Here is an 11495-nt window from a genome sequence, read left to right on the forward strand (position 1 = left end):
CCTTGCTATAATGATGTTCAAGGGTGCGGCTGCAATATGGACATACAAACCATTCGATCAAGAGGGAGGATAATAAAAAACCAAGCCACGCACCATCCTTGGTTTTTCATGAAAGAAAGAATAGCGACCCCCTTAACCGTCGTCGCCCTCGGAATAATCAGAAGATTGCATTTGCACAAAGTGAAAAGGCATCCAAGCAATCAGACAACAGGAACCATCAAAGCAAATGAGCACTAGAGGTGACATATAACTAACATGTTTTGACATAAAGGTTTCTATTAAGTTCAAAACCAACAGAATCCACCTCAGTTTTTGCAGAGAAATTGAAAGCACAAGACTACAAACTGGCACAAACTAGATCCCACATTTCGGGCATAACTTGCAATCTAGCACTCGTGATAGTTCGTTGTGATGGAAAAGGTGAGGCATATATTGAGATTGTCAAACTAGCTCCGTCCAAATGACAAACCAAACCATATAGGCCGATCAAGTTTGAATCATTCATCTGCTGCTGGTGATTGACTGCAACATTGGATCAGAATATTGGGTTAGAAAGATGAATGAAACATGAAATTAAAACAAGTCATTAAGATAAAACACAGCATTAAGATACATACCTGTGGTATCTCTCATGCCTGGGGCTTTCAACTCTTCCAATTGCACTGTCCCTCTTGTCAGGATTGGAGCTTGGGCTTCTCCATTGACCATTTTCAGGGCTAGACCCATCTCTTTCAAAGGGACTATGGCTGGAGCCACGGGCTTTGTCTGGGTTAGACCTTTCTCTTCCATATGGACTATGGCTCGGGACACGACCATTTTCAGGGCTAAGCCTTTCTTCCCTTTGATAAGGACTATCACTAGGGCCATTACCATTGACAGGACTAGCCTTGTCCTTGCGGTGAGGACCACGGCTGGGGCCATGGCCATGGTCACTGCCAGCCCTCTCTCTCCTGGAAGGACTACGAGTTGAACCACGGCCATAGTCAGGACTAGCCCTATCTCTCCTATAGGGGCTAGGGCTGCGGCGACATCCAGAATCTGGGCTAACCCTCTCTTTGCGATAAGGACTAGAGCCATGGACATAATCAGTGCTTCCCCTTTCTCTTCGGTAAGGACTTGGAGAACGCCTCCTATCATGCCCTCGCCTATCAGGTGACCTATCACGACTTCTATCAGGACTGTATCCATCCCTCCTTTCACCATCATCTCGAGCGGCATATTCAACTGAAATAACTCGATACAGCAGCTTGCTGCATGACAAACAAAAGCATAAATGAACTAGTGAGCTGCATCAAAACATGAAATCAGAAGGATCCACTCAAATCCAGGCCCAGATCTCTGGATTGTTAAACAGTAGGAGAGATAAATCATGATTGTACTACTGAGAAATAGCAAACAGTTCACATTTTCCAAAACTAGGAAGAGCACCATTTACTGAAGAAACAGGGTAAGAGACGTGTAAGAGGATAAAGGAAAATCAACCTCATGTTTGTTGCATCCAGTGCTTTAGTGGCATCCTCCTGTGCTTCATACTGAACAAATGCAAAATTTCTTCTTATCCTTACACTCACTATCCTCCCATATGGCTCAAAGTGCCTCTCCAAATCCTTAGTCCTAGTATGATGTGGATCAAAGTTGATAACAAATAAAGTCTTAGATGGCCTTGTGTTAGCAGATTTTCTTGATGAGCCACCGGGCTGTCTAGCCCCACGTTCTTGCTACAAAATAGCAACAATTACAGCAAGTCAGCTCAAGAAAGATGCACCACTTGAGCACATTCATAACCTAGACCATTCAACATGTTACTACCTTTGTCCATTCAACATGAAGTCTGCGGCCCTTGCGACCAAATTCTACACGATCAAGTCCTCGAATTGCGTCCTCAGCATCTCTCTCATCTTCCATATAAATAAAAGCAAATCCTGTATACAAGTACAGCAAAAAGACACTCAGTAAAATGTATAATAGTCATGTTCACTATAAAAGGAACAAGAACCCTTCCCTGAAAGGATTCTTTGATAATCAGAAGGTATTTCTTGGTCAGCAACACACAAACCACCTATACCCTTGAATAAAATTTGGCAACCTACCTGAAATCTATAAACTAAGTGACCAGTAGAAATAGCAACAGACCTTGTGCGAGATGAACTAAATGATGTCAAGGAACTAGAATCCAAATGTGGATGTCTCATGGTGGGTCAATGAAAATAGAGAGCCTTCTCCATCTATTCTGCTGCCTCTGCTGTGAGGTCGACAATGTTTCAATATTGAAACATGTCTGGGATTGAAGGCTGGACAAAAGTCATGAGAAATGAAAGGCAATAGTCTCAGAAAAATTGGCATGGTTCTGCCATTGCGGATGAGAGTAATTCTTCTTGAAAACAAGAAGATGCTTGTCACAGGAAAGGTACAGTTCTGAACAGCCATCCATAAGCCGGGAAGAGTATATATTACCCAAGACAATCCTGCGCCAAAGAAAATGTTGAGTATGGGGGTTTATGCTTCAAAACAATACTTTTCTTTTTTCATTAATAAATCCTGAACCCCCACTAGAACTCAACAAAGGATGATAAATGCCGCTGAGTCACAGTCTGCTGAATGTCCCAATCAAGCTGTTGAGCTACTGGTAGGAAGGGAAAGGGCCACGCATAAGAATGGGAGTCTGGTCCCACTGGCTCGGCTGGTTGCTGACAGACTTTCCAATTAATTCCAGAACAATGTATGCATAATTTTTAAATGATGTTTTCCACATCCAGTTGGAAAGCATTAAACATTATTCTCTAATTAACTTGAAATTAAATATGCCTTGTCTACTAAGATAAAAATCAATTATTCTCAAGATAAAATTAAAACCTCTGGCAGATGGATGTCAACCATCTCTTGCCCTACCATTCAAGTTAAACATTTAAGAAAAGGCTTAATACATCTTCACTCACAACAAAAAACAACAGCAGTGACAAGAGTTAACTCAACTAGCACCATGTCTGCCCCTACCACTTGTCAATCTGCACTCACAATGTGCTTTTTTTTCATTCTAGTGGAATAAAATTGAATGCTACATCAACCAATACTATCATAACATCTATCATTTATATTATTAATATTTTTTTTCATATTAAAAAAATATATATATAAACCTTCTCAAAAATTGACCCAAGAATTCATTGTTCATTATTAAACTTTAGTCCAAAAGGGAAAAACCTTTTCTTCATTGAAATTATCTCAAAAACTCTCTTCATATAACACAAAAAACTCCAAACCCTCACAATTCCTGCATTTATCAATTTTACTATCTACATGAAAGGCTGTTAAATAATCTGCCACATAACAGATCTTTTCGAGTAGGAAAAAAAAAGCTACAACAAAAACTAATGGAAGCAACTTTACACAGACTTAATTAGTTAGTGAGGAAGGAACATAAACTTACCAGCTTTCATATCCACCCGTTCAACTCTCCCATATCGTTTGAATAGCCGTTCCAGCTCAGTCTGTCTTGCATCATACTCAAAGTTCCCACAAAAGATAGACCTCATTCTGCTTGACCACACACATTCTAATAAATGAGATAAAAAGAAAAGGAAAAGGAAAGGAAAGGAAAAAATACAGCAGCGCAAGCTTTGCTCTGTTAAACAAAATATTACACGTCTAACATCAGTATCTTCCAATGGGTTCTTAAAAAAACCTTGAATAATTCAAGTTAAAATCTCAAAGTTTACATCTTTAAGTCTTAATCTCATTATTTTGTCAAATAATCATGCCGCTGAATCAACTATGGCCTATGGGTTTTCATTATTTTACCCATAAAGCCTTTCCATTTTTATTTTATTTTTTGCAAGTTACACATTTTTAACGAGTTTCAGAGGCTATTTCAGGCTCGACTAGGTTTCTTCAAGAAACCCTAAAAAAAAGTACCCAATTTTTTTCAAGAAACCCTAAAAAAAAGTACCCAAATTTTTTAATGAACAGCCATCAACAACAGAAAAGTTAAGAAATCCGAATCAGATCCATAAAATGAAACCTTAATTAACAGATCTACAAAAAAATGGCAACCAGATCTAAAAAAAGATCAAATATTTAGCTTAGTTTCTAAGAAATCAAGCATCTTCTCGGGCTGTCTAGGGAACCAAAAGGAAAATTAATTGATTGATTTGATTCTGGTTACCTGTTGAAAGCGGCGATTTAGTTGAGTTGAAGCTTTGATTGAAAACCTAATTTGAAAGAGTCAACAAAACAACTGCGTTTTGGTCTGTGAAAGAGAGATTTTTACTCTTGAGTTTTGACGATTACAGCTTGGGAGTTGTGATAAATAGGAGGAAGATCTAGTGAGTTTTGTTTTAGAAAAACGTCCCTATTGTTTTTTCCAATTTCGAAACAGTCCCTAAAAGTTTAAACAAAAGCAGGGAATAATTTAAAGTAAAGAAAACCCCAAGAAGATCTATAGTTTTTTTTTTTTTTTTTTTGGGTTTTTGAAAGCTGCATGTGCGATTACATACTATTGGAGGCTATCAAATTAATTGAAATAATTATATAAATTAATCTGAAATTTAATCTAATTAATCAGTTTTTTAAGTTTATTGAATAATTTTATTAAACAAATTAATTAATTGGGTTATTTCAGTTTTGATTTCAGATTTTACAAACCAAACAAAAAAAACTGATTTAAATCAAATTAAAACAATCAAATTGAACCAAATTAATAAAATTTACTGTAAATTAAATGCTCATTAAATCAAAACCTATTAAAAATAGCTTATTTAAAGGTTTATTAATTTAAATTAGATTTATTTAGTCTTAACAAATATAAAACCAAACCAATCTAATTATTTTAGTTATTTCATTCAGTTGGATTTGGTTCAAAAACCATATGATCCAAAGTGATACTCCCTCTTATATATTATAGATATATAACCAATATATATATAGAATGATCTTTGTGATATTATAGTCATGATGTTGATAAATTCTTTTTTAAAAATGTGTTAGTCATATATAGAGATCATATGATTTTAAAATAGAATCCTACACTAATACAATATTTCATAAGAATTCTGTCATCTCTTAAAAGAGAACAAATGGAAAGTTAATGCCCGTATCTAATCAAGGGACTTGATTGCAACGATTAGAGTTCAAATCCAAATTTTTGACATTTCCTTTTTTATATGAAAAGAAAATCTTTTGAATCTCATGGTTTATAACTCTTCGCAGGGTTTGTATTGGTTTATACTTCAAGATCAAAAATAGTTTATAGACTCGGATGTAAGAATAAATCACTTGTCACAGGGGTGTATATATTTTTGTTCAATTTAGTTTTTATCAAAAAAATAATAATTAAACTAAAATTTTTTTTTTAAAAAAAATCAAAACTGAACCGAAACCGGTTCAAACAGACTGGTTTCAGTTCAATTCAGTTTGATTTTTTAAGATAAAAACCAGTTTTGCTCAGTTTTGACTTAGTTTTTTTGGTTTTGTCTCAGTTTTTTTCAATTTTAAATTTAAAAAACCGAATTGGTCGATTTTTTTTAAATTTTAATTGATTTTTTTTTACGGTTTGATTTTTTCAGTTATTTATTTTTAATTTTTTTTATTTAATTAATTTTTTAATTTTTTTACTCACCGCTAAATTATCATGTTATTATCCAATAAATTTTTATTATTTTAAAATATGAAGAATAGAGATATGTACCATCCGTACTCAACTATCTCTTTTTTTTTTTCTTTTATAAGACAAGTAACTAAAAGGTACAAACTATCCAATATTTTTCATAATTTTGAGACATAATTGATTAAGAAGGCCAATTTTGCTAGCTACTTTCTTGCAATTTTTCTTTCTAACATTTCCTAATACAAACATGTGTGAGTTTTGATTTGTTGAGTCATGGGTGTATATCGAACTCACACCATAAAGAGAAGGAATTCCTTGGGACACATGAAAAAGAGAGAAAAAATTCAAGATTGGCTGGTTTTATTAATTATTTTAGAACAACAAGACTAAATAAAGTTAGAAGGAATATAAGTGGAATGGCTAAAATATTGGCCAGAAGCAATACTGTCTTGTTCCAGCAAGAAATTGTTGATGCTAGCTTCTACTTCATTTTCTTGAATTCGAGCAGGTTCTTCTGCAAGGGAATTGAGGACTGCAATTTCAGCTTTTGTTTTAGCTAGTTGGCTTTCTACACCGTGAATTTGTTGGTGTAGTACGGAGATAATCCCTACACAACCATAGACAGGGTCCTGAGTTCTGCTTTGTGCCTCATAATACAATGAGTTTGCTGCTTCAGCTCTTAAATGTGCTGGGAGTTGCTGGAATAACCAAGAGGAAATCATCAGAAATTTCACTGGCGAGTAAAAGTGTCTAAGATGTCAAAATCTGATCTAACTAAAGTCAACACGTAGTGAAATAGTTTTCTAGGCTAATTGTTGTGGTTTTTTACTTTATAATAATAATAATAATAAGAAGAAGAAGAAGAAGAAGAAGAAGAAGAAATTGGATTATTAAAAATTATGTCCTCTCTATTTTATTCTCTCCTATGTAGCTTGAATGCAAATGGTATATATGGAACTACTATATTTTAACGAATAATATTTTAGTTGAAGAGCTAGAAAGATTGAAAACATATATATGAGATAGATATGATATATATTTATCAAATTAAGATAATTACCTGGAGCATTTTTGCAACATTACTGGCGCCATAGATTCTGTGAACGCAAGCAAATCTTTGAGGACTATTAGAAGGAAAGTAAGGAGAGAAAATGCAATCTGAAGGACATCTCCTTCTCAAATACTTGCAAGCTGCACAACGACCAGAAATCATCCTGAAGAATCCAAAGAAAATCTAATGAAAAATATTCTTAACTATGCAAAGATTCTCTCAATCTTTTTTTGTTCTTGAACGAAAATCCAGTTGAGATTTCCAGTACTGTCCTGATGTTGAATATAAGAGAGCATCATGTCTAGAGGTAAAGTAGAAATAGAGATTTTCCAACGGCTACGTTTTTTGAAATTGAGGTTGAGGAAGGAAAGTTGATGAGATTGGAATTACATTCTAAATTTTGGAGAGAATTAAGGATGGCTAAGAGTGGACTTATAATCAAAGGTTTTGTTTCCTCTTCCATTCATGCTTTTGCTTGCCAAAAATATACGAGTCAAGCCATTTCTTAATTTTTTATAGGAAAAATAATTATGATTGGAAAGTTTTGGGCTATAAAGTATTTCTCCGAGGCAATTGGTGCAAGCTAGCTGCATAATATAATTATGTATTGATAATGGAAAAAATAATTACTAGTTTGAGAATTTTCAAGATAATAAAAATAAAACAAGAATTTAAGCTTTAAATTACAAAACGCAACGCAATGACTCACATACAGTCATGCAGAACATGTAACTCATGCCAGGTAAGGATCAAAGGCTTTAAAATATTTATTATAGATGTCCAACAAGCATACTTGCATGTTCATAAACTATGAAAACAAACACTAGAAATTAAACGAAGTCTTTGCATCGAAGATAAACACCAATGGCCAAGCCACGATTATTCGGAATTAAAATATACTATGCTATACTATTTAGAACTTAATTTCTTCATGATTGGACTTCGATCCTTGCATAAGCTGTTACTCCCTCGAGAGGGAATCATTTTCCAAACAAAGACTCCAGCAAACCATCATCCCAAGCCTGAAATATTCGAAATAAAAATTTAATTATTAGGAATTAGCTACATTTAAACATTTTGTAATACCTCATCAATGAGAGTAATAGATACATGTATATGAAGTTATATATGTGCTTGCATGCATGCTTTAGTGTGTGTGTGTGTGTGTGGTGTTGTTGTTGACATGCCTGATTTCCTGTTGGCCCATTGTCAACTGGTTGAGGGTTATTGAGCTCAGAATCCACAAGGTCACCAATATTGCCATTTTGCTGCACGCACAATATGTATATATAAGTAGGAATTTAAGAAAAAGGTTAGTTGTTAAATATTGTAAATGCAATTAAAAGCACTTAATTGTGCTTACTGAGAGTAGAATTTGTGTATTATGTACTTGCCTGATCAAAGTTTGGAAAATATACATCCATTGAATTAGCATCGCTTCCGGAGATGGGGTTCATAGCTCCTTCTCCACTTTGAACCTACAAAGAATGATAATCCAAGAATTTTTGTTCGACGAAAAGATTACCAACTAGATAATATATAGCATATTATGTAAATGATTAGCCGAAAATTAAAAGGGGAATGATAAGCAAGACATATTCATGCCTGGCTAGAAGGTTGTTCATTCCAAGGAGTGTCGTCATCAATGTGAAGTGAGTTCAAGAAGTACGGAGTCAGGAGTTCATGCAAGAGAGTGCTCATTTGATCAACACCTTGTGGAAGCTGCATATGTAGCAGGAATAAGATGATAATTTCATCAAGAAATTTGGTTGTCTGAGAAACAAAGAAGACTAAAAACAGTGATCTTTTAGAACCTGATAAGCTGGTGGATTGTTGGTTGGTTCCCAAAGCATGTCGCTAACATTCAGTTCACCGTGGCCAATATGTGGCTGTTGATTAGAATTCCCACCCAAGATATGAGGGCTGTTGTTCATGAGGCCAAACACATTGTCATTTTGTCCTCCGTTTCCAAGACCAAGCTGCAGGTGCTGTGGTGGTGGTGGCGGTGGTGGCAGCAGCATTGGAGTACTATTCCCATGATAAACATCAGTGAATGGTGCTGGTGGGAAGAATTGGTTTGCACCCTCAAAACCAGCAGAAAAGGATTCCCTTTGAGCCACATAATTTGCTGGCGCTATATTAAACCCTATAGATGCAGCGTTCATGTTGCCATTACGAGCCCAATTCATCAAGCAAGGATGACCACCATCACTAAAACCACTTGATAGTTCATTCATATTGAGTTGCATGTGGCCTGATCCAATGAGGCGTCCATCGGGAGTCACACGAATTCCAACATAATTATTAATGGTGTTCAAGGAATTGTTGATGATTCCAATATCCCCATCTCCTGACCCGTAGTTGGTAGCCTGAATTCCAACACCACCAAACCTGTTAATTAGTGGTGGGCTGCCAAGATTCTGAAGATATGATCTTGCTTGATTGTGTGGATGGTACATTTGCATTGGACTTGTACCATGAGTGGGGCTATTAGGGATCACAGCTCCATGAGAAGGCATGTTTGCTCCAATACTATAGTTTGATGATTCCAGTCCTGATCCTATTTGGTTTGCCTGATTAGCATAATTAGCGTTGCCGAATAAACGAGACTGCCCGTATGGTGATTGAAGCATGGAGTTGTTGCTCGGAGCTTGTTGGTTTGGAGAATTCAAGTTCCTGAAACTGGAACCACCAAGAGCTGGAATGCTGTTCCCTCCGCGACCAGGTTGAATCGATCCTCTTGTTACTCGTCGGGAATATTCCTGCTGGGCATTTTTTAACATCATAAAGAGCTGGCTAGGTGCAAAGTATGTCCTAGGATCTCGTCCTGACAAGTCCTCCGGTGAACAACCACCGCTCTCTGCAACCTTTTTAAGGAAGATTCGATACTTCTGTGAAATGATCAAGACATAATTGTGTCAGTGACAGGTTATTATAATAGCATAAAAATGTGTTTAGTTAGTTAGGATGCATTATTTTTCTTCTTTCGAAAACTAGGAAAAGAAAGGTTTATAGTCGATAACTATATGCCATTAATATATATAAATCTCATGTATAAAATGTCAGGATGCTAAGGCAAGGATTTGGCATTCTTTTACCAATCGTTGGTTAACTTTTTATTTTTATTTTTCTGAATAGAGTATAAAAGAATAGATTATAAATGTACAATATTCAAATCTTAGCATATATGGTGAAAACCAAAAGTTAAAAAAAAAAAAAAAAAATCAATTGATTAATAAACAATATTGATCTACTTAATTAAGTGCATGAAATTTAGAAGTGAATGATTTTAGTATGAGAACTCATTTTCTTGCAAGCCCTAAAAGTGTACCATAAATTATTTGAAAAATGTATTTCTTCTCCTCTTATATGAAATAATATGAGCAAAGCTAAATCGATCTATTGAGAAGCATGATTTAAGAGTGCTAAACTATACAAACACAAACCTGTAAGTGACTGGCAATATTTTCTCTTGACAGCCCTCGCACCCTCATGCATTCAAGAATTCTTTTTGGAACAGCCTCTACATAGATTTGAACGTACAAAGAAAAGCATCACAACAAACAAAATTTGGAAAAGTAAAAGGTCTTGTAGATGCAAAAAATATATATAAAAAAGAAATCAAAAAGATTCTGCTTACTGTCTAGCCCTATATGGTTCAAGGCCAGCAAAAACCGGTTGTGAAGTGAGTGAGTCCAAACCACCTTAGGCTTTTTCGAGGCAGGCTGGCTATCTACCTCCTGATCTTCCCTTGTGCTCTTTCTTTCTTCCTTTCTTCCATTTTTTCTAGAAAGTTTTTCACCATTGATAGATGTTGCAGAGTTCACATCTTCAAGGGATAATCTCTCAACCAATGTAGAAGATGATGGTTCTCGAGAGCCTTCTATTGCCTTGATTGTAAGGGAGTCACCTGTTTTGATTGCAACTGCATAATGCCACACATTCTTGAGATCATCTTTGCTAAATGGTTTCACTATATAAAACGCAGCACCACCCTCTAAACTTCTTAATATGACGTTCTTACTGTCGTCTGAGGACATTACTGCATTAGAAATGATACAGAAATCAGAAAAGCTTCGACAAAAAAATAAATAAACAGAAAATCTAATTTAAAGATCAATAATGCAAGGAATACATTAGTGGATAACTTTGCAATAAATTAACAGGGTGTGATTTATATAGTAATTAATTATATAGATAATGAGTTCGAATCTTATAATATTTTTAAAAATGTTAAATATATAAAACAAATAATGAATAAAAACTTCAAAAATATACAAGTTGAGTTTTATCTTGTCATATTTTTCTAATATTTAACATTATATTACTCTTTTTAGTGTTATTTTTATATATATTCTTTTGTTATTTAACAATATATTTCTAATTATTTTACTGCAAGTCTAACATTTTAAATTAAATTATTAATAAAATTGATGATAATTTGAGTTTTAGTTTTAGATTCAACCGATCGAATCTATTTATTTATTTATATATAAATGTATATTTTTACATAAATGTATCATCTTTCATGTCAGTTTTAGATTTAATATCGATCGAATCTATTTATTTAGAAATTGAATCTAGCATCTATCCAATTTATCTATATATATATAGATCAAACCTATATATACATATATATATAGGTGTTTTATACATAGACATGTTCATCCCATGTCATAAACGAAGAAGAGGTAAATTGAGTACTACACTTACTAATCACAGGAAGCTGGAATTCTTCTTCCACTTGTTTTTGTAGTTCCATGCCATTCATCTCAGGCATATGGAGGTCCGACACAACTACGTCAATTAAACCCCTTTTCAGTCGAAGAGTTGATAAAGCAT

General features: G+C 34.7%; 3 protein-coding genes across 6 annotated transcripts; all 3 read right to left on the reverse strand.

The window, feature by feature from the left end:
- Positions 1-219: 219 nt before the first annotated feature.
- LOC118060563 (serine/arginine-rich splicing factor RS41) lies at positions 220-4292 on the reverse strand. Of its 4 annotated transcripts, none has more exons than XM_035073796.2 (6): positions 4163-4292; positions 3428-3534; positions 1810-1922; positions 1483-1718; positions 618-1250; positions 220-522 (listed from the first exon to the last, which is right to left on the reverse strand). In XM_035073796.2, exons 2-6 carry the CDS (start codon positions 3531-3533, stop codon positions 498-500), a joined length of 1113 nt encoding a protein of 370 aa, XP_034929687.1. In that variant the 5' UTR covers position 3534; positions 4163-4292; the 3' UTR covers positions 220-497. The 4 variants fall into 4 exon arrangements, with proteins under 4 accessions (XP_034929687.1, XP_073259724.1, XP_073259723.1 ...); XM_073403623.1 differs by lacking the exon at positions 4163-4292 and adding an exon at positions 2134-2465 and having other exon boundaries at positions 3428-3540; XM_073403622.1 differs by lacking the exon at positions 4163-4292 and adding an exon at positions 2134-2687 and having other exon boundaries at positions 3428-3520.
- A 1696-nt stretch (positions 4293-5988) lies between these two features.
- On the reverse strand, positions 5989-6815 carry LOC118060574 (LOB domain-containing protein 23). The gene is made up of 2 exons (XM_035073809.1): positions 6663-6815; positions 5989-6300 (listed from the first exon to the last, which is right to left on the reverse strand). The coding sequence occupies exons 1-2, from the start codon at positions 6813-6815 to the stop codon at positions 5989-5991; spliced, it is 465 nt and encodes a 154-aa protein (XP_034929700.1).
- A 1437-nt stretch (positions 6816-8252) lies between these two features.
- LOC118060704 (uncharacterized) lies at positions 8253-11495 on the reverse strand. Its single transcript, XM_035073965.1, has 6 exons — positions 11479-11495; positions 11367-11440; positions 10294-10695; positions 10100-10176; positions 8468-9544; positions 8253-8375 (listed from the first exon to the last, which is right to left on the reverse strand). Exons 1-6 carry the CDS (start codon positions 11493-11495, stop codon positions 8253-8255), a joined length of 1770 nt encoding a protein of 589 aa, XP_034929856.1.

Source organism: Populus alba, chromosome 12 (genome assembly GCF_005239225.2).
Source record: "Populus alba chromosome 12, ASM523922v2, whole genome shotgun sequence".
In the NCBI taxonomy this organism is placed as follows: Eukaryota; Viridiplantae; Streptophyta; class Magnoliopsida; order Malpighiales; family Salicaceae; genus Populus; species Populus alba.